The sequence below is a fragment of the Callionymus lyra genome, chromosome 19, assembly GCF_982586985.1.
Source record: "Callionymus lyra chromosome 19, fCalLyr1.hap1.1, whole genome shotgun sequence".
In the NCBI taxonomy this organism is placed as follows: Eukaryota; Metazoa; Chordata; class Actinopteri; order Syngnathiformes; family Callionymidae; genus Callionymus; species Callionymus lyra.
The window spans coordinates 14,115,082-14,142,085 of NC_141836.1; the positions used below are offsets into that span (position 1 = coordinate 14,115,082).

General features: G+C 39.1%; 3 protein-coding genes across 3 annotated transcripts; 1 reads left to right on the forward strand and 2 right to left on the reverse strand.

The window, feature by feature from the left end:
• The first annotated feature begins 145 nt into the window (after positions 1–145).
• Positions 146–3,156, forward strand: mtg2 (mitochondrial ribosome-associated GTPase 2). The gene is made up of 6 exons (XM_087782033.1): positions 146–1,134; positions 1,208–1,355; positions 1,432–1,547; positions 1,625–1,843; positions 2,307–2,445; positions 2,512–3,156. The coding sequence occupies exons 1-6, from the start codon at positions 937–939 to the stop codon at positions 2,907–2,909; spliced, it is 1,218 nt and encodes a 405-aa protein (XP_087638159.1). The 5' UTR covers positions 146–936; the 3' UTR covers positions 2,910–3,156.
• A 6,393-nt stretch (positions 3,157–9,549) lies between these two features.
• cdh26.1 (cadherin 26, tandem duplicate 1) lies at positions 9,550–18,590 on the reverse strand. The gene is made up of 19 exons (XM_087781936.1): positions 17,303–18,590; positions 16,695–16,751; positions 16,515–16,607; positions 16,289–16,444; positions 16,080–16,221; positions 15,532–15,698; positions 15,344–15,472; positions 15,088–15,273; positions 14,736–15,001; positions 14,281–14,423; positions 13,773–14,000; positions 13,477–13,698; positions 13,141–13,265; positions 13,003–13,077; positions 12,699–12,749; positions 12,344–12,427; positions 12,159–12,206; positions 11,876–11,941; positions 9,550–10,944 (listed from the first exon to the last, which is right to left on the reverse strand). The coding sequence occupies exons 1-19, from the start codon at positions 17,327–17,329 to the stop codon at positions 10,726–10,728; spliced, it is 2,484 nt and encodes an 827-aa protein (XP_087638062.1). The 5' UTR covers positions 17,330–18,590; the 3' UTR covers positions 9,550–10,725.
• Positions 18,591–18,728: 138 nt separating this feature from the next.
• LOC148059625 (dysbindin-like) lies at positions 18,729–26,202 on the reverse strand. Its single transcript, XM_087781937.1, has 4 exons — positions 25,960–26,202; positions 21,522–21,656; positions 20,298–20,447; positions 18,729–20,186 (listed from the first exon to the last, which is right to left on the reverse strand). Exons 1-4 carry the CDS (start codon positions 26,000–26,002, stop codon positions 19,894–19,896), a joined length of 621 nt encoding a protein of 206 aa, XP_087638063.1. The 5' UTR covers positions 26,003–26,202; the 3' UTR covers positions 18,729–19,893.
• Positions 26,203–27,004: the final 802 nt, after the last annotated feature.

A 27,004-nucleotide genomic window follows, 5' to 3' on the forward strand; every position in this document is an offset into this window, starting at 1 on the left:
TGACTCCAACTCAACTATTAACAAAAATATATAAATGGACAATCGTCTGTTTTTTGAGCACGTTTTTTACTTTATTTATCTTGAAAATAATTTCAGAGTAGAGGACATGTACAGCAGGTATACAAATATACTTCATAACATTATTAAGCACATGTGTGGGCTTGAAACACTAATATTATTGAAATGTTTTGCTTCTTGAAGACACTAACACAGATAGAAGGACAGAAAGACAGACAATATCATCCAGAGCTAGGATTGAACCCGCAACCTCTCAGGCCACAAGCCAACCACTCAACAACCTGAGCTATGACACCCCTGTGCTCCATTCCATTAGCTCCAGAGAAAAAAATAGGATGTTGTAAAAGCATTTTTTAACGTAATAATACTTACATTTAGTAGTTTTTATGATTATCCATTCTCATACTTGCCACATTTCAGATTTCAGTAATATCCTTATTAAAATAAACCAAATTTTGTCATTAATTGTTTTTTTTATGTAAGATTATTAAAGGTAACATTATAAAATAAATAGGGATTTATTTGCTTGTCAAATGTGTCTTGGATAAAGTAAATGGTGTTTAAAATGAATCAACAATTTAACAGTCACATTTTGCTAGTAAAATACATAGAACAAAATATTTTATGTTTTGTTATATATATTTTTTAAGCGAGAATTAAATGCAAGAATCTCAAGAATCAAATTCCTCTACCGGTAGCCTTACGTACACCAGACCGAGAGGTGGCAGCAGAGGGCAACTCTACCTACAATTGTCCCTCCAGGCTTCCTGTAGTGTTGTCATGAAGCTCGTAAGGGTTTGAAGCCGCACATGTCGGACAAGGGCACATTTAAAGTAAGCGAGACATTTAAAAAAATAACCATTAAGTGAAGACGGAACGTTAATGCATACTTTTGTATAAAAATTCGGAACCGCCACAATGTTTACGTCCTTGTCGGGAGTCACGTGTCATCGCTGGCTGCCACCAGACCCGGTTGTGGGACAAATGTTTCTCGTGTTAAAAAGGAAATGCGTTAGTTTCTGGGTGGGAGACCGGGTCAGACCCATCAGCACCTCAACAGGTCTTGGAGCCAAAAGCCGGAAACTCCAGAAGGAGCAAATGTCAGAGAAGCAGCTGGTATGACGTCACTGTTGTTCTCCCTCTTTATATATACTGTATATTTACCTTAAAAAAAAAACTTTTCCAATAGACCCGTCACTTTATAGATCACCGTCGCGTGAAGTTGGTGGCTGGTTCCGGCGGTAGAGGAGCCATTGGTTTCCACAGTGAACCCCGCAAAGAATGGGGGGGACCTGATGGTGGCAATGGCGGGGATGGAGGGAGCGTCATCATACAAGGTGAGTTGGAAATGAATCTTCGGTAAAAGATGTGATTCTTCGGGTGACTTTGTTGTTGTTTTTTTTGCCCTCACAGCTTGCCGGGTCGTCAAGTCCTTGGCCCAAATAGGTCCCATTTACAAAGGAGAAGACGGGGAGTCAGGAGGGAACAAGAACTGTTACGGGAAGAACGGCAGCATGAGTTATATCAAAGTGAGTTGATAAAAAAAATGGAATTCTAAAGTTTGTCTGTCATGCCATTTACTTAAAATAGATGAATCACTTTCAAGGTTCCTGTAGGCACGATGGTGAAGGAGGAGGGCGCGACTGTCGTGGATCTCTTGGAAAATGGACAAGAGTATGTCGCGGTATATGGAGGCGCCGGAGGAAAAGGGAACCGATTCTTTTTGTCCAATGAGAACCGGGCCCCGGTGACGTCGACCCCGGGACAGCCCGGCCAGGAGCGGGTCCTGCAGCTAGAACTGCGTACCATGGCTCACGCGGGACTGGTGAGATGTTCTTCTTGATTCACTTAAAGCAGGGGATTATAATTCTTCCAAGGGCCACATTAAATTCTGTGAATGTTGTTAGGGGCCGTCAAGCAAAAAGAAAGACAAGATAATCCCTTGGAAAAAAAAGGACATTTGTCATTAGTCCTTGACATTTATTAAGCTAAATAAACGCAATTTTATTCTTGTATTTATGAGTGTTTTTCAAAAACATTCTTAAACTATTAAAAACTATTTTGAGGGATTAATATATACTCACAAATTACACACAAAAAGGAGGGAAAAAGTAAATAAGTGTTGTGTGAAAATGTAATTAAATAGTAAATGCAAAATACACTTTTTAATACATTAGAACCATTTATACATGATTGAACTTTGACATTACGAGGGCCGCATAAATACAGTCAACTTTGCCCAGGTCTGACTTAAAGCGTCTTTAACGTCCATTTTTTTTCTGTGTTAGGTTGGATTTCCAAACGCAGGCAAGTCCTCACTGCTCAGAGCCATTTCTAAAGCCAGGCCTGCTGTGGCCGCATACCCGTTCACCACACTCAACCCTCACGTTGGGATTGTGCAGTACAGGGATCACGAGCAAGTAGCAGGTAATCCAAGTACTTTAATATCCAAGACTCGCTTTTATTTAAACACTTTTTTCATGCTTTCCTCAGTCGCCGACATCCCGGGAATCATCCAAGGTGCTCATCTGAACCACGGCTTAGGAATCTCCTTCCTCCGCCACATCGAACGTTGCAGATTCCTCCTTTTCGTCCTGGACCTGTCGGCGCCGGAACCCTGGACTCGTCTGGATCAACTGCGCTACGAGCTGGACCAGTACGAGCCCGGTCTGTCTCAGAGGCCTCAGGCCATCATCGCCAACAAAATGGACCTGCCAGAGGCCAGGGACAAGTTGCAGACTCTGAAGAGCAGGGTCACTCAACGGGTCATACCCGTGTCGGCGCTCACGGGTCAGAACACGGAAGAGCTTATCCTTCACCTCAGAGAGCTGTATGACGGCTACCTTCAGGGAGAAGGTGCGAGTGGCAAAAACAAACTCACAAGGTGGTAAAAAATATATTAAACCGTTGCAGTTGGGAGCTAAATTATTACTTTAAGGTTGAAATGCTTAACCTCTTTGAATGATATTCAATATAAATGGCACACATTTAATTATATTTTTAATTATCTCTATGAAACGCATCGAATGAAATGGCTTTTCGACCTTGGTTTTGCAGTGACTCTTATTCTCCACATGATGGCACCAGATTGCTGATCGGATTCAATTCAATTATTAATAAATAAATCATCGTAATTCCCCTTGTATTCAAAATTGTTTTTTATTCCATCACCACTATATACATCAATACTGAAAACAAATGTTCATCGAGTTTCTTAATGACACCAACCTTTTAAAATGGGTTAAATTTAAAGAAATTTATTTTGAAAGTTGGATTTAAAAAAAAGGTAATTGATTCCTATTGACTTATAGAATTAACTAAGTTGACTAGAAAATAGATTGTTTTTTTTACCGGTTTTAATAATCCATAACTTTATTAATATTTATAAAAAGATAATCACTTGCTTTACTGATAATCTTTCATCTTCATCTTAGAAGTGTTTAGAATCACTGAACCATTATACTTGCATAAATGACTTGAGGCGTTTACCTTAATGTTCATACTATAAAAATCGTTTTGAACTTTGCATTTTGGCATTCGAAGACGTCTCTGCGATAGATCTCTCTGCTTGCCAAGGCCCTGTGATCACGTAAGTTTGTCTCTGACTTTTGCATATTTGACTAAACGAGCATTTACTCTTAAACTCATTCCTGTGTATGTTTTCTTTCTTACCACCACCATGTATCGAACTGGGGAGGGGCTGGTTCATCGGAACAAAACCCCAACAACTTGGTGCCGTGACCCTTGGCGTGGGACTGATGGTTTAAAGGCCTATTTGATTCTGAGACGAACTCTGAGCTGATTGTTCTCCAGGCAACCAGAGGCCTCACTGTATCTTACTTCAGGAATCAGGTGAGAACGTTTTTTGCTTATTTTTAAATAGTGTAGTGGTTAGAGTTATTACGGGTGTTGAAATAGGTGGAATAGTTGAAGGGTCTCCTATCGCCCACAGGGTCTTGGAAGCATATTGAGTGACCGAGGGGTCTCTCCTTAATATTTGCTTCGACACTTTAGATACAATTTTGTAAAATACAGTTGACGTCTAGTTGAGGGTCTTTTTTTTATATTGTTTGAGTCTGTATATTTAGAATTTTTCAAAGACTTAAAAAGAGCTTCTCTAAAAATAGAGAAACAATGCTAGTTTTGAGGGTCCTATCATAGCTCCCCATTGGCCACTGGTTGGGGTGCATGGGTGTGGCAGGAGAAGAGGACGTAGGGATGGAAACAAACCAGGAACTTTTATCCAGTTTATCAGGTGGTGACACCTCCAGCTGCAGCAAATATTCTGAGCTGTACAAACAAGATCTCAACCTCGCCCCAACTCTCAACCAAGGATGAACTTCTGCCAGCACCAGAGGGGGTGGCACCTGTGCACCTGTTTAACGTGATTGAACCAGCTGGTGGTTTTTCGGAAACTTGAAAATACTTTTTAAACCCGGAAAAAAGTGGATTATAGAGCTTCGTTCCTATGATACACCTGTGGATCCGTCACACTGCAACTATGAACTATGTCTGGGATGATGATGAACCTGTTTATGACGACGAATGGCACGATCTGGTCGCAAACATGAACTTGACTCTTGTCTGCGGTGACATTTTTTTGTAGATTGTTATGATGGTGTGGCTGTTGGAGTTGAAACGAACAATTGATATTGTTAGTTCTTTAGGGGTTGAAGAGCCTTTAAGTCACACCGCCTGAACCTTAGAAGCCACAACTGCAGCATCTATGAAATAAGAAAAATAAATATGACATCCTTCTCAAATCAAATGAACTATTTCGTTCATAAAACACATTTGAACACACAGAACACTTTCAGACATTCACAGAGATCTTACAAACAACACACTGAGCTCAGAGATAAAAAAAAAAAGTGTCACTGCCTCAACCTTGTGTGTGTGTGTGTGTGTGTGTGTGTGTGTGTGTGTGTGTGTGTGTGTGTGTGTGTGTGTGTGTGTGTGTGTGTGTGTGTGTGTGTGTGTGTGTGTGTGTGTGTGTGTGTGTGTGTGTGTGTGTGTGTGTGTGTGTGTGTGTGTGTGTGTGTGTGTGTGTGTGTGAGAGAAAGAATTCCCACGAACCCCCACCTGTGTTTCTCTCTTCTCCATGAAGTCAAAACATACTAATAATTTGAAAACTTCAAGATTTATTCATATTAAACACATGAAAATGAACACAAAAATGAACAGACATCCACAGACCTACATGGTTTGGAATACACAACTCATGACACACACACACAACGTCCTCATCACCACCTGAATAGATTCATAACTGACCTTCTCATACCTTCTGATCCACCTGTGGTGTGTAGAGGTGGTTTTGAGAAGCCCCCCAGTGAGGGAGAAATAAGAAGCCACTGTCCACTGCAGACTGTTAAATGTATCAAAGTATCTCCTTGTTAGAAGGTGAACAAGAAACATGAGCCAACATGTGTGAAGCTAAAAACTTAACTAGCAGACTTTTAAATGTATGTATGAAAAAATGTAGTTTCATAGAAACTTATATACGCATTGGAAAATACTAGTCTTTCATCCACATGACAACATGGTTTGATTAAAGTCTTAAAGCAAAGTAAACTTAAAGTAAATACCAATTTGAAATACTAGAGTTCAACAGTTCTTGGAGGTAGTAATGGAAAATAAGGTTCTCAAAAATGCTTTGATGGAGTTTTATATCTAATAAAGGACAAGAAAAGAAAAGAAAAATAGCATAATGGTTATAGTTATAATTGGAAAAATATTTCTTTATTTTTTCTTAGTCTTTTATTAATTGGTTAAACTTAGGTCGCGAAATGCAACAAAATAATAATACTAACATAATTAAAACAAATAAACAGCTGCAGAAATGGTTGATCCCTTTTTTTTCTATTGATATTATCCATTTACTTCAGCAATAGACAAACCAAATCTAAGAAGAATAAACATGATTCAACTGAGCTTAGAATATCTTTGTAACCGATGAAATTCAGCTAAATGCTAACGCTAACCTTTCACTGATTGGTCGATCAGCCGACACCTGTTGCATTCAGGTCGACCGAGGGAAACGCATGTTGCGTCTGAAGAGATAAATACATTTTTTAGAAGTTTATCAATATATCTATTTATTATCAATGAACACGGGGGGGAAAAGTAATTTATATATTTGGCAACTTTATCAAATATTTTCAACAAAGACCTTTTTGCAGAAACATTCAAAGATGGAAGTTGCCAGTGTCTTAGCCGTAGCTAACCTCAAACCGGTGACTCTGGTGAGTTTGAATCATTTTAAATGTTTAATAATGTAGCGTAAATACTGTAAAATTTGACATACATTTGGCACATAATTACAGTTTCTTCAAGATTCACTTCAAGGATGAGTCACTTGTTTTTTTTCCGCTACCTATCTGAGGTCTGCGTGTGCGTGCGTGCCCGCTTAAGGATAAACGTAAGAGTTGAACTTATTTCAAGGTAAACGTTGTGTTATTCAAAACACACCCTTCCCTCATGTTGCGATAAGATCCAGCTATCAAGTGGTTTGTCAAAGTGCCTGAAGGTGCAGCTCACTCCTCCAGAAACCATTTTCCTGTCATACTAATTGTTGAGTTTACTTATGTTTAAAGCGCTGATCTGAGTTTTTCACAAATATTACTCCATACAGGCGCCAAACAAAGTATTGCTGAAGACCAAAAAAACTCACCTGTTTCCTGCATGCAAAACACAAGAATCTAAAACAGTTATAGTTTGTATTTAAGTATAACCCGACTCATAATCCTGCTGTGACCAGCTGGCAGGGATATAGCTATACAACGTTTAAATAAATGTGTGAACACATTTTTTACATTTCATTATTTATGTATTTTGATAGTTCAACATTTATTTTTTTATGTACTTATAAATGTCATCTTTTATTTAATAAAAAAAAAAGACAAATGTATAAACACATGTTGAAATAAAAATGCATAAATAACTAAATGTAAAAATAGATAAAACTCAAAATGTATAAATATACAGTATATCTATACACATATATACAACAAAAATAAAAGCAGAAGCCTTCACATTTTGATATTTATACTCCATACAGGCGACAAACAGTATTGCTGAAGTCCAAAAAACTTGCCTGTTTCCTGCATGTTTTAAAACACAAGAATCTAAAACAGTTATAGTTTGTATTTAAGTACATTGATATACTTGACAAGCTGAAATGCCCGGCGTTGTCCGAGTATATAAAAAAACATGGCTACTGTAATGTTGCATCGTGTGTGTGTGGGGGTGTGTGTGTGTGTGTGTGAATACTTCCTTTAACGGGCAGAAACCTTGAGCATAACCCGACTCATCTCTTGACCAGCTGGCAGGGATATAGCTATACAACGTTTAAATAAATGTGTGAACACATTTTGTACATTTCATTATTTATGTATTTTGATAGTTCATCATTTATTTATTTATGTACTTATAAATGTCATCTTTTATTTAATAAAAAAAAAGACAAATGTATAAACACATGTTGAAATGAAAATGCATAAATAACTAAATTTAAAAATAGATAAAACTCAAAATGTATAAATATAAATCTATACACATATATACAACAAAAATAAAAGCAGAAGCCTTCACATTTTGATATTTATACTCCATACAGGCGACAAACAAAGTATTGCTGAAGTCCAAAAAAATCACCTGTTTCCTGCATGTTCTAAAACACAAGAATCTAAAACAGTTATAGTTTGTATTTAAGTACATTGATATACTTGACAAGCTGTGAAATGCCTGGCGTTGTCCGAGTATATAAAAAAACATGGCTACCGTAATGTTGCTGTGTGTGTGTGTGTGTGTGTGTGTGTGTGTGTGTGTGTGTGTGTGTGTGGGTGTGGGTGTGTGTGTGTAAATACTTCCTTTAACGGCCAGAAACCTTGAGCATAACCCGACTCATCTCTTGACCAGCTGGCAGGGATATAGCTATACAACGTTTAAACAAATGTGTGAACACATTTTTTACATTTCATTATTTATGTATTTTGATCGTTCATCATTTATTCATTTATGTACTTATAAATGTCATCTTTTATTTAATTAAAGAAAAACACAAATGTATAAACACATGTTGAAATAAAAATGCAAAAATAACTAAATGTAAAAATAGATAAAACTCAAAATGTATAAATATACAGTATATCTATACACATACAGTATATACAACAAAAATAAAAGCAGAAGCCTTCACATTTTGATATTTATACTCCATACAGGCGACAAACAAAGTATTGCTGAAGTCCAAAAAAATCACCTGTTTCCTGCATGTTCTAAAACACAAGAATCTAAAACAGTTATAGTTTGTATTTAAGTACATTGATATACTTTTCAAGCTGTGAAATGCCTGGCGTTGTCCGAGTATACAAAAAAACATGGCTACCGTAATGTTGCATCACGTGTGGGTGTGTGGGTGTGGGTGTGGGTGTGGGTGTGTGTGTGGGTGTGGGGGTGTGTGTGTGTGTGTGTAAATACTTCCTTTAACGGGCAGAAACCTTGAGCATAACCCGACTCATCTCTTGACCAGCTGGCAGGGATATAGCTATACAACGTTTAAACAAATGTGTGAACACATTTTGTACATTTCATTATTTATGTATTTTGATAGTTCATCATTTATTCATTTATGTACTTATAAATGTCATCTTTTATTTAATTAAAGAAAAACACAAATGTATAAACACATGTTGAAATAAAAATGCAAAAATAACTAAATGTAAAAATAGATAAAACTCAAAATGTATAAATAAATATAATAATGTTTTTACTATATATATATAAAACAAAAATAAACGCAGAAGCCTTCACATTTTGATATTTATTCTCACATTTATTTCTATAATAACACATGTATTTTTTTTTAAATAATTATAAATAAATGAATTTACATCATTTATTGTCCTTCATACCTGCCTGTGTGTGCATGCATGCTTGATTATGACTCAAAGGATGAGTCATATTTATTATTATCATTATTGCCAAGTGAAACTGAATTGAATACCTGGTGTACAGCCCAGTTCTCGAGAAACTATTTGCATAAATACGACTTGTTAGGGTGTGCCACGTTTTATTTACTCAAACATTTAATTATAGGGTAGCTCAGTTCTCGAGAAATTATTTGCATAAATACAACTTGTTAGGGTGTGCCAGGTTTTATTTACTCAAACATTTAATTATAAGAGTAGCTCAATTCTCGAGAAATTATTTGCATAAATACAACTTGTTAGGGTGTGCCAGATTTTATTAATTTAATTTTAAGGGCAGAATATAATATATAAATAATAATATATAATATAAAATAATACATATTTTTCCTGTTTATCTTTCATCACCGTGACATAATCATATGATTGCTTGCGAAACTGCACTTTTCTCTGCACAAACACAGATCAAGTTGTTGTTGTTTCTCGTTCTTATCAATTATTATCCTGAGTCTATTACTCCAAACAGGCGACAAAGTAGTGTACTTGACAAAAAAAAACGAACCCGTTTCCTCTCTAAAAAAAAACAAACAAGAATCTTAAATTGTAATAGAGGATGTTTTTTATTGAGTGCAAATGATTGAAAAGGAGGCAGTGGCGTGGGAGACGTGGGGGTCCAGAGAGGATCATGGGCGGAAATCTTGATCCGTGAACATCAATGGAGAAGCAACGCAGATTAAAAAAGAAACGGAACCAAAATATTCGTTCTACTTTTTTGTTTTTAAAATTATATACATTTTTGAATAAAAAAAAATTGTACAATGATTTCACTCATTCTCAGAAGAGATTATTCTTGAGGTGAGATGAGGGGAAAAAAATAATGAAGTTAGTGCAAATGTTCAAATAGTAAAGATCTGATTGATTCCTTTGACTGTTACTGTCAATCTGATTGATTAATTTGACTGTTACCGTCAGTGAGCAAGGCGGCCTCAGGCTCTCTCTCGAAGAAGCCAACTCTGAATTTGATCAACGATGATTGTCGACTGATAAAATGCAGTTACGATAACCCTCAAGTATGGACACGTCTAAGGAGTCGGGACTTGGACTTAAAAATATTAACACAAAATAATCCACAAACCTTTGAAAACATGATCGACACCACCACACATACGAACGCATTACTTAAGACAGTAATATTCAAAAATATATACATATAAACAATCTCTACCAGCTGTCAAGTGCAGATGTCATTCTAAGTGCTCGTGTATCGTGAAATTATTGAAGAGTAGCGACAAACGAGTCTTGACAGTTCACCGTTTTTCACAGGGGATGTCTTCTCTTCTGTATGTACACATCAGGCAGCTGTCAACATCAACATACACACCCTTTGTAATTATAGAGTATGAAATCCAGTTTTTTGATTTGCACCACCTTCTGACATCTATCACATGCAAACTTCAACTTGTCACCACTCCCTCCGCTGCAAGCTATACCCACATTTTAGCCCCAATGCGATAAAGGGTCCATTTTAACAGCAGTTGCTGTATGCTTGAAAAAGGAGATTGTCACATGCTTTGTAAAGACCATGCTTGTTTTCCAAATAATACTGAACGATCGTCATGATGTCCACACCCCTGTTTTGTCATCTCTGCATACGTTAGAAAATCAATCGGAGCATGAATGTTTGCACAGTGCGTCGGTTAAACTAAGTAAGATAAACAAAAACATTCCAACACTTCTATTCATTAAAAAAAACGAGGCCGGCCTGCCAGAACATTCTTTAGAGTTTGATTTTCTTCTCTTCAATGTGCTGCTGAGTGATATCGCCCAAGGTCTTAAAACTGGGCCCGAGGTCATCGATGAATGTCAAGTCATTCCCAAGGTCACTCATTGATAGTTGATCCAGAGAGTGGGACTTGCTCCCCTGTCCTTCGTCGTTGAACTTGCTAGTCTGGTACGTGGAATAGTCATCAATGTGTCCGTCAACTGTGGAGAGCCTCTGGAGACGAAAACAGTTGGAAAGTTACAGCCTCTCACTCACAAAATATTGTCTCATCTTTCTATTTGCAAGTACAAAAGATAACCGATGAGTAGTAATGTATAACCACCCGTCTTGGGTATTTCATACTGGGCCATTGAGAAAGAGATTATCAGTGAATAAATGTATTTATTTTGCAACAATTATAATAGTCTTGACTCCTTCAAGAAGCATCTAAAGACATTTTTGGTCTGTGCAACTTTTTTTCTCAATTTTCTTGGGGCTGTTTTGTTTCTCTCTATATTATCTTGACATTTTAAAGTATGTCTTTTAACCGTGTGTTGTTTTGGATTGCTTAAGCGCTTTGTGACCCTGGTCTGAGAAAGACGCTTTACCAATAACAATGACTTACTTACGTAAATACGTTTGCTATTTGTTTAAAAGCAAAAACAAACTCTGTATGGGATGATCTTAATGTAGAGAAACCAGCCAAGGGCTCTCGCTGACTCAGTGTTATGGTGAGAAATTTATGCACTAGAAGGTAATTGCATGTCGTAACTTGTAATTATTTTGTCTTGTTTCTCGGTTGTTGATATAGGAACACTGTCTCTGACTCACCACTGTACATTTTAGTACCCTAATAAATCTTAAGACATTCCAGTTCTCAAGAGTTGCGGATCTTGATACCGACTTGTCACTGATGCTTCCACTATTGCCATATATTGCTACATTTCTGAGACTCATTTTGGCCCAAGCTCTGACTGACAGAAACCATTTTCACATAAGTTTAAGGCCTCTAGCTAGGATTCGCTTGGCATGTAAGTAGCTGCGTAAGTAAATGTTATTTGTAAAGCGTCTTTCATTTTTGAATTCCCTAGTGCAGTTCAGTTTGAGTTGCATATTCTAGATAAGTATAATGCTATATTTCAAGAAACATGAGGATTCAACTTACACGACTTAACTGTTCTGAAATACGTTGGTTGTTGAGTGTGTTGTTCCATGGAGACCCTCCCTGTTCCTAACAAAAGCAGTAATATTCGTTAGACATTACAACTTCACATTGGAGTGAAATGCATCCGCGTTTGAAAATGCAAAAGATGTTTTCACAATGACTCATCAACGGTGAGAGATGGTTGGATGTAGTAGAGCAGGATAGACTATAGAGGATTGGCAAGATGGGTTAAGCAGGGGTTCTTAAGGTTGAAAAAAGCCAGGAAGTCATGAAACTTACTTACGTGGTTCCGATTTACTTGTAAGGAGTTTTGTCTGCTGGCACCCAATTCCTGGAGTTTAAATGTATATAAATGAAAACATATTAAAAAAATTATATTATTTACATCCTGATATCTGATAGTTAAACATAGACATATATAATAAATGTATATACAAATATTTCAAAGATTCTTGTTATTTAACTGACCATACTGTGTCCTCTGTAGCTCTTCCTACTCTCACGGGAGGTCTGTCTGTAAACAGACGTGTTTGACTGCAGTGAGTTGTATTCCTGTTGCAACAGAACATGAAGCATAAACAAATGAGAGCCTGTCATTAACTTTTCATACACAATCCAGGATTTTTTTTTTTTTTTACAGCATTGGTGATATATCGTCATTTGTATTTCTACTGCAAAAGCCTTAAACCATATTAAGAGTAAAAAAAAAGGTCATTTAAAAATGATGAATTTCTCCAGTTGTCGCACTCCAATTTTTCGACCTTGGATATTGACCATTTGTTTTAAAAGTGATAAAAGTCAGTCACTTAAACCCTTGACTCACCTTCTTATACAGTGACGTTTGGTAATTCGTCGGTGGCGGAGACTGTACTTTCTATGACGGCAAACACACAAAGTGACTTTAAGCCATTGATCTGAACACATCCAGAGCAAACGTGGCTAATGACAATTCTTGAACAAGTCTATCTACTCCTAAGAAGTCTCAAATAGTACATCTAAATAAATTAAATGGCAAATAAGAGAAACCTGTGGCCATATTTCTAGAGATTCTGAGAAGGTATTTACTTTGTTTCCTTTATGGCCTGTATTTTAAATGTATTTATATATTTAAAAAAAAGTAATGTTACCTTAGCGCTGCCCAGTTTTACTCCATCTGTAAGGGTGGCACCATTTGAAGGAGGCCCGTAAACAAAAGTATCATCCTACCGAACAGAAAATGCAGAAGTAGATACACGTCTTAACCCTCCTTGACATGGAAAGCGTACCTTGATCGCCGAATTTCCTCCTTCTTGGTTGTACTTGATGAAGGTCTGTTGGCTCTCGTCTTGTGCAAAGGGAATGTGCTTGAAAGCCTTCCGACCGCACACACACATAAACACGAGTAGCAAGACTGTAGGAGATAGATGGGTGGATGTCAGTCGTTTAAGTCACATCTTAAATGACCAGAATAGTGTTGAAAACTCAATCGTTTCTAATACGTTTTTGGACATAAAACCACATACAAGGGATTCTAAAGTTGCATAATAAAATGCTGTGGCATAAAAGTGCCTTTTCCACTTTAAGTGATGTTGGAATATGTTGAATAATTAAATTGTACTTACGCAAAAATGCAAGTAATGCTAAGAAGATTATTCCGATGGCAGCGGGTCCAAGCGAGCCTTTTTTGGCTATTCTGCCACGGCACACTTCCTTATCCTGACAGTCGCACACCTGCACTGTCAAAGTTTCCTTTGCAATACTGCCTTGCTGATCCTGGATCTCCAAAGGCAAAGAGTAGTTTCCATATGGCAGTGACCTCAGACTGATCAGGCCGCCCTCCTCTCCTGAATGACAATGAAGTGTTGGTGGATGGGTGGATAGGGTCCGGTTTAAAGCAAGAGGTTAGGAAAGAGCTGACCTGTTGATGGGTCAAGTTTCCATTGTTGCTTATGGTTCCCATCGTCTTCTGCAATAGAGAAAGTGAAGGGCCCGCTGAAAGGTTCCTTGTCTGAGTCGTTTGCCGCGACCATGACCTTGTTGTTCTTGTTTGCACACAATGTGACGTTTTTAGTCAGTTTTGGCTTGTTGTCATTGATATCCATCAGGCGAATCAGGACGGTACCAGTTCCCGTAGCTGGTGGCAGACCTTACAAAAGATGGATCAATCCGTAAAGAGTTATTCAAGTCACATGAACGAAGGATTGGTGTCAGCATTATAATAATAATAATAATAATCTCTATTTATATAGCGCCTTTCTAGACCAGGGTCACAAAGCGCTTTGACAGCCATTCACACATACTGATGGGAGTAGGCTGCACCACATGGCGCCGAATCTCCCATCAGGAGCAATCAGGGTAAAGTGTCTTGCTCAGGGACACAACGACACAAGCTTGTCTGGAGCTGGGATTGGTAACTGTGGTCCTACCTGTATCCACGGCTGCAACCAGGACTTTGTAAATGTCGTTCTCAACAAATGACGCCTCCCTGTCCATCTTCTCGGTTGCTTTGAGTTCCCCTGTTTTCTTATCAATCTTCATCCATTTAGCGGGATCATGGAGGACGCTAAATCTGAACAAAGTGCAATAATTGAAACACTGTTCTTTTCAAAATAGCACAATGTTAAATCAGCACTACGAAAATTAAACAGTTTTGTTTTGGCTGCCCTCATTGTTCAACTGTACTTGAATTTAAGTGAAAGCATTTTTATTGTCTGCAAAATGAAACGTTTTTTTTAGGTCAGCTTTTTTCTTGCATGAAATTTGCAGCAAGTGATGCTTTAAGTGTAAATAATAATGTTTACTAGTATGAATAGTAAGACAAAGGTTTTTTTTTAGCTAGATTCTCACAAATGTTAAAATTTCCTAATTTTAATTAAATCACCTGATTTTTTCAATGTCGGAATCGTCTTTAATCTTTGGAGTGTAAAGCACCTTCCCAGGCTCTTCTTCTTCTTTTTGATACACATAACTCAAAGCGGGGATAAACTCTGGTGCGTCATTCGCATTAAGGACTTCTATTGTGACTTTGATGATGTCATCAAAGGGAATGTTTTCGCTAGGTGACTTTTTCCCACAAACAAACAAAGTCTCCTCATTTTTCACCCCAATTTCCAATACATGTGTTTCTAAACTTTCAAAATCCACTCCCTGCAACAAAGAAAAACACACATAAAAAACACATTTTCACAATTTAGTTGGATTTTTTAAATGCAGGTTTAATATACGAAAGTTACCTTGGATAGACCCAAAATACCCTCGTTGTTTTCGGGATCCGTTGCAATTTTGTATTGGTTCTTGTCGTTCCCTTTAATGATGGCGTATACGGCCTGCCAGCCAGGTGTTTTAGGTGTGTCTTTGTCATCAACTCCAACTCGCAAAATCTCCTCCTTGATGATCCCTTCCAACACAGTTCCTCTGTACTGAACCCACAAAACAGTCCTTTTCAGTACAACACATTTCAATGACGGATAATGATTTGCAAACACTTGCCTCTCTTTTTTTAAACACGGGCCGGTGCGTGTTGGTGTCTTTGATGTTGAGTGTGATAACAGCAGTGGATGATAGGGAGGGGGTTCCGTGATCTTTGGCCTGAACTATAACTTCATATTTTTTTATTTTCTGCAGTGAAAGTGGTGTTAAAAAGACGGACTCGTAAAAAGCAGATTGTCAAGCCTTACGTCATAATCAAAGCAACCGGTAAAAGTCAGTTGACCCTTTAGGTCGTTGAATTGCTTCAGGCCTATCTTTGGTTCTTTTGGCTCCTGATGAAGTAGTGTCAGGGTTACTGTGCCGTTGATCCCATTATCGGGGTCTTTAAAATTTAATGCTGCTGGCAGGTTTTCACCTTTCAGAGGGTAAAAGCAACCAAAGTTAAAATACCAAACAAAGATGCAAAAGATAAAAGTATCTGGGGAAACTAAGGAAGTCTTTCATAACACATTAAGCACAGACTTGCACTGGAATATTGGATACTTCATCTAAGTCGTGTATAGTTCCGTATCTTAAATATACGTGTGACGGATGACTCGTCTTGGGCTAACCGCCAGAAATACCGACATTTTCTGGACAATGAAAAAGCATTTTTAACTCTGGGTGTTTTTAGTCCTTGTGTTATTTTAGGGTCAAAAGGACCCAAAGGCCCCAAACCAGATGAAAACAAACACGATAGTTTTCGGGTCACCTTGACCTGAGATAACACAAGTTTAATAAGTACAAATCAACTCACCTTCTTTATGGTTCTCATTCACGTCTACAGTTATTTTCGCAGGCATGAATTTAGGTGCATTATCATTGAGGTCCTTTACTTTAACGTCAAATGCCAATTCATCATCAATTTTTGAAAGTCCATCCAAGACGTCAAACTTGATCTGTAAGGGGTCAAAACTTTACTGTTTATGTCCATGAACCCTAGAATCGTGTTCCGGTCCTACTCACGTGGAATTGGGAGTTTTTTTCTCTGTCAATAGGTTTAAGGGCGAAGACTTCCCCAGTCTTCCCATCAATTCTAAAAACTCCCAGCGGTTCATCCGTCACTCCATTTCCTCTCAACTGATACTGATGTTTGCCAGGATCCCTCTTGTCATTATGCATCTAATGTAAAAAACGGAGGTTTATACAGTAAGCTCCTGTGTGTGCCATTTTGTGTGCCAATCAATGTCACCGTAGTGATCTTTAATGGATAAGGGCCCGGGTGTTCTTCCACAACTTCAATTGTAGACAAAACCCATCTTCTTTTGGACCGCGAAAGAGTCTCCTGAATGGACATTAAACAAATGAAGTGCCTTACCTTAAAATTAAACATAAAGTCATGAGTTTGCAGATTTAAAAGTCATAACGTTACCCGCTTGGATCGGCTGTAGAGGCTGCCATGGGATTCTACATTCAAAAATAAATAAAACTGCAGGAAAAGAAAAAGGAAACGGATTATAATAAGGTCGGTGCAGATTCAGTTCTCAACTGAATCGACACATTTACAGACAACACAAAATGTGTACCTTTTGTGTGACTTGCATACATATGTTTCAGAGTTAGACAACTTAAGAAGAAAGAGGTCAAAGGTCATTGTCAGGTTCAGTCCTGTTTATATTCCTTCTTAAAGCTTTTATCTTTTTGAATTTTTTTTTTTTCTCCAACCTCTCACCATCGATTTGTTGAAGCCGAGATCACGATTTGACTGTTTGAGTAAAACTAAACAAACACCTTCTTCTCTGGGGAGGCTGATTGCCGTAGAAGTATTCACGCCATTTGTAAGAGTTAAAATTGGTATAAATAGTAGCGGCTGAGACTCTTGAAATTACAGTATTTCACTTATTATATGGATTTAATGATCTTAAAATATGTGTTGCTTTTACAGTGACTTTTAAAGTAAAAAATATATGCTAAAACTTCAAAGTTAAGATACCATATTGTTTTGAATAATGTAAAACGATTTGAATTAAAGGTGCTTACCAAAAGAAGCATGGAAATAGTCCCCATCCTGGCTCTCGTTACTCCATCAACTCAGTGGAATGTTCCTTGAGTTCTGAGCAGCTTTATCTCACTGAAGGACAGCCCACAATACCTACCTGTCTTATTTGCATCTTACAAAGCTTTTTTTTCTTTTTTTTAAATGAACTAGTCAGATGGGAGTTTTCCATGTGTTGAATATGATTCTTGCAAAGACCTGAGGCATAATATATCAGGTTACAATGTTAAATATAAACACTGCTGACATCACAAAGAAGGAGAGGTTACATTTCAACTTGATTATTCCTGGGTAAAGGCGTTTAAAACTAGCAAGATTTACAAGCAACCTGAGATCCCTAAAACACCTTAACCTTATCCTTGGGTTATTAGCCTGGATTAACTTGATTCATTTAACAAGTTACTCTTTTTTTTTTATAGCCCTTTTCAAACATCGTGTTTAAAGCAGCTTAATGCGATTTTTAAGTCAAGCAACGCCAGTGGACTAAAGTGGTAGTGTTTAGCCCAACGGGAGACCACATTTCCCATGAGCACTCGCTTAATGTTGCAAAAGTTGCCATGTCCCGGTTTGCAGCAGTTGGACGAAATTTGTGTTTCCAGACTTCCATTGACTGTATGAAGGATGGATATCGATGAGGTAATGAATCAGATTGTGGATAATGAGATATGATATGCGTTATGATGGCTTTGTAAATAAAATAACTTTAACTTTGTTTTTGTATCGTAATTCACCCCCCTCCCCCCCACCTCACCACACCCAGCGCGATATGTAGCATGTTCACACCATCCCCAATAACTTTTACAGTGAAAAAAAAAAAACCCCACAAAACACCTCAGGCACAATATGTGAGTCATTCAACTAGTTTTAAATTGATGTGTCATCACAAGTTATTCGAGTACAAAAATATTAAGGTACCCAAAACTACCCAGTGCTGCTTAAATAATCATTATCATCATCACATTTCGACAGTAGTACTGTCGCATGTTTTCTACTCACCCTCATGTCGACCAAGGGTCGGGATTGTTTTCAGAGTAATCTGTTCCTTTTTAGAGTAATAGACAAAAATGTTGTCGTCATCTTCGTCCAAGACGCTTTAAAACATCCCAATATCTCCATACTGCTCGTCTGCAGTGAAGAGATCTGCGTTGCTACCTCCTGGTTCTCAACCCTGACTTTGTTAAACTGCTTATATAGTCACCCTGAACGCTTGTTGTTGTTTTTTTTACATTGATGCTTTTACGACCGTGTTTCATCAGAGGCAGGTCTCCTGGAGTTTCATCTATCCCACTGCTTTCCTTTATATGGGCGGCCAACTGCCCCCTGTTGGGAGGCATTTGATCTTTCTCAGCTACAAGTCTCAAGGCGTTTCATATCGACAGCCTGTGGGGTGGGGGGGGCATCGCACAGATTTATAGAACCGGTTATATAGATAACCTGGGGTATATAATGGCGGTTAGATGTGTGTGATTGAACACACTTTAACCCTTTTATGTTTTTTTTTTCATTTTATTTTACCTTATTGTATACATTCAATGAAAACTCTTTTTTTTTCAAAGCATACATGAATCTCCCCTGTACTGTTCATAACCCTGGTGATCAATCAACCTAAAGACTTCCAATAACAAAAGGGTGATTCAGAAGGGTTGGGTTGCATAGTCGTTTATTCATAAATCACACACTATAACAACTTCCAGTAACAACAGGGGTTTTTCTTCTTGACCCTATGTAAATACGTCCTTCAAGCAGGAAGGCATCTGAGATCTCCTTCTTATCTTCAGTCCTCGTCACACACACACACACACACACACACACACACACACGCAAGCACAGTTGATTGGCACCATTGAATCACAACATAACATTTCGGTGGATAATTACTATCTAAAATCACCTTGTCTCTAAAATAACATGATGTGTTTGGTTGATATGTACTGTGTTTTGATTATATCTGTAGTTAAAGGTGGAAGGGAACGCTGAGAATCAGTTTAAGCTTGCGTATAAATGTCAAAGGTTGAAAACGTGACAACTTTCTTTCAAGATGATTTTTCTGGTTCCTAAGAAAGTTCGGTCACGCAAACATCCCATCATTGAATAGTTTCTTTTAAATCAAACGGCTTATTGTTGTTCAAGAACGCTTTAATGACACTTCAAATCCTGATTAATTTCCAACGAAGGACGGCTTCCAGGGAAAGTTCTTAAAATGTTGGATCCAAACCAAGCTGACTCATCCACTCACGCTCACTTTGAGATACAGTACATGTGACAATTTGAAAGCTTGTATGATTGACGCCTTTGACCTTTTGCTGTTTAAAGCTGTCGGGTGGTTATTTGTCTTATTTTCACACGATACCTTTTGGGTTCTCCCGCCAGCTGTCAGGATGAACATGACTCGGACTTACTCACGTGCATGTGTGAAGGATCTTCAACGCCCCTTGCCATTGAATGAACCCTAACTATTTCTTTCACGTTCCTTTCAGACGCCGATTGTAAACACACACATTGAACAGCAAGTCACAGACAGACCATGCTGGGGTATCTTGGAGAGACAAACTCTGCCAAAGTAAAACTCAAGTCTTTAGGATTTTGGGACGAGGCATCTCTCTTCATCGTCCTCATCCTCCGTGTCTTCATCCCTAGCCTGGGGGACGGTGGTCAGGAGCAGAGTATCGGCGTGGACCTCCTCTTCGTCCGACTGGATCACCGGGGTGTCGGGGCCCCCCGCGCTGATGTCACTGGAACCAGACGACGTGGACGATATGCGGGACTTATTGGCAAGTTGAACTTCATTTTGTCTGTTAGCAGGTTCACACTTCCTGTAGACAACCTCAGCAGCTTCATCCTCCTCCTCCTCCTCCTCCTCCTCTGCAACTTTTGACAGAAATTAAATTCAAGGATTTTTATTATATTGAGAACAATTGCATACAGCGTGTTCAAGAGGCAAATTGTAAACTGAATGGTTGTCACTCATGAGCCTCAGACCTGATATGGAAGAGTTCAGTGCTCCCTCATCGGTTCCGGAGCCGGAGTTGAGGAACACATCCAGGGCTTCTTGGTCTGAGATGTCCATGAGGTCCATCTGCTCCAGCACGTCCACGTTCACCTCCATGGACGATATGCTCCCCATAGGAGCTGCGGATACAAAAATCAATCTTAGAATATTGTTTTGTTAAACTTCACATATTTAACTTTTATCTTTTAAGTCATTCTACCAAACCTGTGCTCGTTGTGATCCACTTCACAAGTTCACGAAGATGTGTCAAAACCTTCGATTGACACTTTAAGGAACACGTGAATACTTTCTCCAAAAGTCGCAGTTTCTAGCTAGTACAATAACATTTACGTGGTGACATCACCGGCAGCATTACATGAGCCAAGGTCTCAAACAAGAACCCAAACAATTTATTTTTGGATAGGTCCGTTAAGCTTAACACTTAGTTCACCCAAAATTAATAATTCACCTTTTTTCTACACACCCTCATGACGACTAAGTAAGTGAGTAATCTGTTCCTTTTTACAGTTGCAGACAAAAATGTATAGCCGTGCTAGTGTAGCGACTGGTGTTCAATTGTCTTCGTCCAAAAAGACAAACTTAAAAACATTAAAATATCTCCATACTGCTCGCCTGTAACGTCCATATTGTATTAGAGCTACAACAATAAGAGTTATTCATATGGAGGTATTTGGATTTTGGAAGTGTGTTTTTTTTGGACCAAGATGAAGAAAACTGATCTCCAGTTGCTACATTAAAATTATTTTTACAGACACTTGATCTACAACTATTAGTCGACATGAGGGTGAGTAGAAAACGAGTAGAATTAGAATCTTGGATGAACTATCACTTTAACCATCACATCACGTATAAAAGATTATAATACCCGTATGATTCCAACTATTGTTTCTGTCGTCTCCTCGTGGCAGAAACCTGTAACTACAATGCTTTAAAATCTCAGATGTGACATCATTTGTTAAAGATAAAGGTTTTTGTTTTTTAAATTCCTAGCCACTTGAAAGGGTCTCTCTAATTACTTCAGTCATATGAAAACACTGTTTATGGGATATCATGACTAATACAAATGAAACCAGTATATAATTGTGAAGGGAAAAAAACAGTGTTAAAATACAGTGTTCTGTTGCTTTAATGCCTTTGGAGGGGAAATATTTATGCGGTTTATTTGTGTTTATTCTTGTGTTCGATTGACTCACGCTTCCTGCTGTCAATCTGCAGGTGAGTGGAGGGAAGGTAGTTGTCCACGTCATGCTGGTAGACTTCTTCAAAGAAGCGCTGTCTCTCTTTCAACTTCAGGTGCTCGTTGTCCAACACTCTCTGATCGGTCTCGGCTGGACAGTAGAAAAAGAAAAACATTTATTATTAAACGGCAGCTTGTTTAATTGATCCTAAAGATGTTCCAAACGCGATGTTGCCCAGAAAATGTATTTTCATATCCACTTATTTCCTCACTGTGCTCTGTCCTTCATGTGCCCTCGAGCTTCAAGATGACTTGTTTTGTTGTGTAACCTCCCCTGAACACAACACACACACACACACACACACACCCCACTGGGCTGCAGCAGCTGACACTTTGACTCTCGTCACGGCTTGTTTGTGCTCCTACATGAAATTCACTTTCATTTCATGCGTTTGTCCGTGATGCAAATGGAAGGTTTGTGTTTTGATGAGACGTGCATTTTACCATCAACACAGACCATGAAATGTCGTTTCATAAGAACGTGAGCATCAAGGGATCAGAAGTCGGTTGCTATGAAGATCACTATCAACACTTTTGCCTTCCACTGAAAAAAGGTGCCGCAATCTTCCCACGTGAATTTGTCGCCGCGGACCGTTGCATTTCTAAAGAAGCGTCCATCATGACTCTGATAAGCAGGGATATTGAGAAATGTTGTCTTTTGCCTGCAGTTATTTTAATAACTGATGTTCACCTGAGGTAAACTTAAAATGATACAGAATTCAAATTTCACTTATTTTCTACTCGCCCTCATGTCGACTAAGGGTTATTTCGGAACAATTGTCGAGGCTTCGATACACGATGGACGTTACAGACGAGCAGTATTGAAGTATTCAGATGTTTTTAAATTTGTCTTTTTGGATGAAGATGAAGACATCCGATCTTCAGTCACTACATTAAAATTAACAGTTTTGTCTATGAATCTAAAAAGGATTACTCTGAAAACACTCCCAACGTTTAGTTGACATGAGGGTGGAAAATGTGTAAAATTTGAATTTGTTGGTGAGCTATCACTATCGAAAAATACAACGTGTTGCTTTAAAATATGGTGGAACTTTATAGGGAACCGAGGTCACGTTCGTTGAAATAATTGCTACAGAAATACTCTTAAATGTCTTTAAGAATTTTTGATTAAATAGAACGGCGTGCCGCGCTTATCCATTTTATTATTGTTAATTTAAGATCGAATTTTAGTGACTCCTTCAGCAGAAGAAATTTAGTGCCACCTGCCAGGGTCAGTCATTATTTTCCTTTTTTTTTTTTGGTTTGAAGGAGCGATGACACTTCTGCTGATCAACACAGTTTAAAGTAAACTTAACTTTTCCCGCCGGCCTTCATGTGTGATTTTCAACCCTCCACCCCTCGATCTCAACCCTCCCCTTTTTTGATATCCAACTCCACTCGCCAGTGGACTCGCGTCGTCCCACGCTTCGACTCGGATCTCCATCTGTCGACTCCGGGCGTAGGAGAAGCAACATGCATGTAAATCGCTGACTCATCTCGGTAACCTCTGATTTCTCTACGATGCAGCTGTGAAGGATGTGTAGGAGGACTCCATGAAAATTAGAAGCGCTTATGCTAGCGTGCGCCAGACCCCGATTGCACTCATAATCTCCAAGGGAAATCCCTTTCTTTCATCAGAAGTGCTTCAGTTCGATCCAGAGGCTGGAAAAACAAACTTTAGAAAAAGCTTCCGAGACAGAGTGTGAGACAGAATTATCTGGACTCATAGAATGGGTTTAACTAAGCGACGATTTCCGATCTTAATCGTGGGTATGTTTTACTCAAGGAGCCTGTTGTGATGTGTGAGAGGACCTACAAATCCCTGCTGTTTTTGACTCTCACTCAGTCATAATTACCTGAGGCTTACGCTTACATAACTCTGGAACAATCCACTGCACACACCACAGTAGAAGTGCAGGGACATACTTGGAGGACGCAAGACGTGAAATAAGTTATGCAATCTCCGTGCATTTTCGACTGTGATTGTTGACTCGGCTAATTCTCTCACGGAAAGACAGGCTTTGCCTTTTTCTCACACACGGTGATGCCCTCGATGACTCTTCAGTGTGACTCCCCTGCAGACATTCTCACCTTCCCGTTCCAAAGTGGAACTCATGATGCAGAGGCTGAGCCGAGGCACATGATCGTTTCTGCACGTCTTACCCTGCTTTCATCTACAGACAGCTCTGTTAAATAATCCACACTCAAAGAGAGCCTTTGTGCTCCAGAGGACTCTGAATGGCTTGACTTCATCCGAAAACCCTATGATGGAGGAGTGGTACCTCCCTGCTGTCCCCGCCACTTAATCAACCGGAGGGATCCGGCACTGAGCACATGTGTCATGAGCAGCTCTGTCATTTTGTTGCTTTGTTACACAACGCGAAACCTCGAGCTGCAGCTTACGCTGGAGGTCGGCGACCACTGCAATGGCTCTGGCCTTGCGTTACAACTAGACTGCTTATTTAGTAGTATATACATTTTTGCAAAATTAAATTATATTCAGAGACTTTTTACAGAAAAATGGCCTTTGAACATATTTCATTGTAAGATGTTGTTGATATAACTTCTTAAATAGCAACTAATGTGTTGATTTAAGTGTCTCTTAATCTGTTGTAATCATCAGTATGTGTCTGTTTGTACAAAACTCTCTTTTCGTCGAAATATTTACATTAGAAAATATGCTTAAGCCCCCCCCACTGAAAACACCTCGGCTGTGATTGGCCAAACATCAAGGTTCGTCACCACGTCAATTTCCGGACGTCTCCACTCCGGACTCGTTGTATAAACAAAGCGGGCCAAGATTACATTATTATGTCATAATGTGTCTCATAACCTTTTGTTGGCCAAGATTTTTAGACGGAGGAGAACTTTACATAGTAATAACATGGTCATGATGAGGGACTTACTGCATATTGGAGAGAGAAACATTTGAAACTTGTGACTCCAGTTATTTCCGTCTCAGGACTTCTAGTGATGGATCTCAGTTCCCGGGGCTAGTCTTGTGTCCCCTTTAACACAATGATGTAACGCAATGATGTGGCGCTAGTTCCTTGACAGTTCTAAAGATGGCAGAGTCACTGGTGTTATTGCTACTCCATTTATGGCTAATTATCACTCCTGGTTTCAAGTGAAAGTGGAAGCGCTGCACCATCGCGTGCCTTTCTTCCCCACACCAGCTCTCACTTGATCACGCAAGAGTTGCAACATCGCTGTTGTGTTAGATGGAGACAGAAGTGACAAACCTTTTTTCAAGCCCATTTGCTTGACTGGTTGGATCAATAACCTGCACCAACCGCTCTAAGGTTGGCCATTTGGCCAAACTACGTCCATGACTCCGGTACTTGCTCCTCGATTCCATGGGTTTACTGCTCGGCAGTACACGGATGTCCAGTCTAATCGTTTTTTTCTGGAACGGAAATAGAGACACCATATGGTACCGACTACTGGTAACCCTTCCCTTCCTAAAACTAGGACAGCGACTGCTTAGATAATGTGAGGAACGGATCTTTTTTAAAAGGTTTCACAGAAACATTGGACTGCTCTGCAGGAATAATGTTCCATGGAGAACCCGTAAAATTAGAGATAACAAATGTCCTTACCGTACCCTCACATGTCCTGGTTCCTCAATAGCCTTAAGGGTAAAAACTCACAATGATTGTTCTGTTTTCGTGGAATAGACTGTAAGAGGAAAAAGCTGTGAAAGTGGAGAGCCATGTGACTAGCTCTTTATAGGCATCACTGCTTTTATTTACCACCTCATCACCTCCTGTGCTTAGGAAGCCACAGCATTAAACATAAATCATGGATGAGTGAGATCACTGCGCCACAACAGCCCCCCCCCCTCCCCCTCAAAGCTATCAACACCCCTCACCTTAAACATATACGTGTACTTTGATGAGAACTTTCCACTTCCTTCCAGTCCATCGGATGTGTGAAGGTTTCGTCATCTCAATGCCGTGATTTCATCTTGACCACCTGCTCTCTCTAACCATGTGATTAGATTTTTCCAATTCCCAAGTCGTTCCCACGTCCATTCCGCGAGCCATTAAAGCACTTCACTGGCAGCTCGCTGCTAAGATGACCCCCATAGCTGGACCCCCCCTTTTTTATGTCGAGCAGCACGACAGCACTCCTCGCTACATCCTCCAACGTTGACCGGAATCAAGATGTTTGGACTTTTACAAAGTATTTAAACCAAATATGGAATTCAACTTTCAATCTACTATCTGTAGTGCAGATTTCTTTAAAGGCAAGTCAATGATGTCCTCACCAGACAACAACACAACATGTTTAAAATGCAATGTATTTAAAGTTGTAATGTACATCAATCTAAAGTATTTCGTCACCGATTTGTTACATAATGAAGCTTCTATTCACACGCTCGGGTTACTCACATGCCAGGCGCTTGTTGTGCTTGCTTGACCCGGTGGACGACATGATCCAGTGTCGTTGGGGGCCGAAGACCGGTTTTATTTTAAGTGTGTATCAGTTAGTCTCGCCGCCGCCCCCCCCTCCGCCTCCTCCTCCCAGACAGGACGCTGGTGTGTTTACTGGTCGCTCATCTCGTCATCGCATCTCCTGACCTCCACACAGTCAAAACATGAGCCTCTTTCCTCTTCCTGTGCTGTTTACTACTGCCCTTTTCTTGCTGTGTTCGCTGACTTCCTTCCTTCCTTCCCCCCCCACACTTCTCTGTTTCCCTCTCTCTCCCTGGTTCTCTCTCTCGCTCACACATAAACACTATTAGAGAGGCTGAGTAGGGTTAGTGGGAGCTGTGCAGCTTAGGGATGGGGGTGAGTGATGGCGGCTGGAGCAGCCTGTACCAACTGGTGACAGAACAGGGGTCACTGCCAGGAGTCAAGAATTAGCTGTACTATGATAATATAACTGTACATGAGGAGTGTTATTTTCAATTGTATTTATATTATATGATATTTATTTGCACCGTTTTTGTTTATAAATCTCACAAAAATGTAAATACATTTGACATGACAATTCATCTTGTTGACATTGATCCTCTTTAATGAAACAATCAAAAAGACAGACACACCATAGGGGTTTGCTCTCGGCTCACTCTGTTCCTCAGTAAGACACTTAACAATCTGATGAAGGGGAAAAAATGCTCTGTGAGCTGAAGTGAAGGTAATCCTCTCCCCACTAATCACTGACTTTCTTGAGCAGAATGAGCTCCAGCAGAGCCACTGAAGACATTATACAACTCCTTTTCTCGCCTCCAGCAGAGGCTCGGCGAATACATTCCGGTTTAAACCTTTCATAGTAGCATTTTCTATTCATCTGTCACACGATTTCAAAAGAAAGCTTGACAAAAAATGTGTTCATATCTCCAGCATAAACCTTTAATCGTAGTGTTTTGATATTTATTTGTCACTCAATTTTAAATTAAAGGCTTGACAGAAATATGTTCCTATACATGTATAT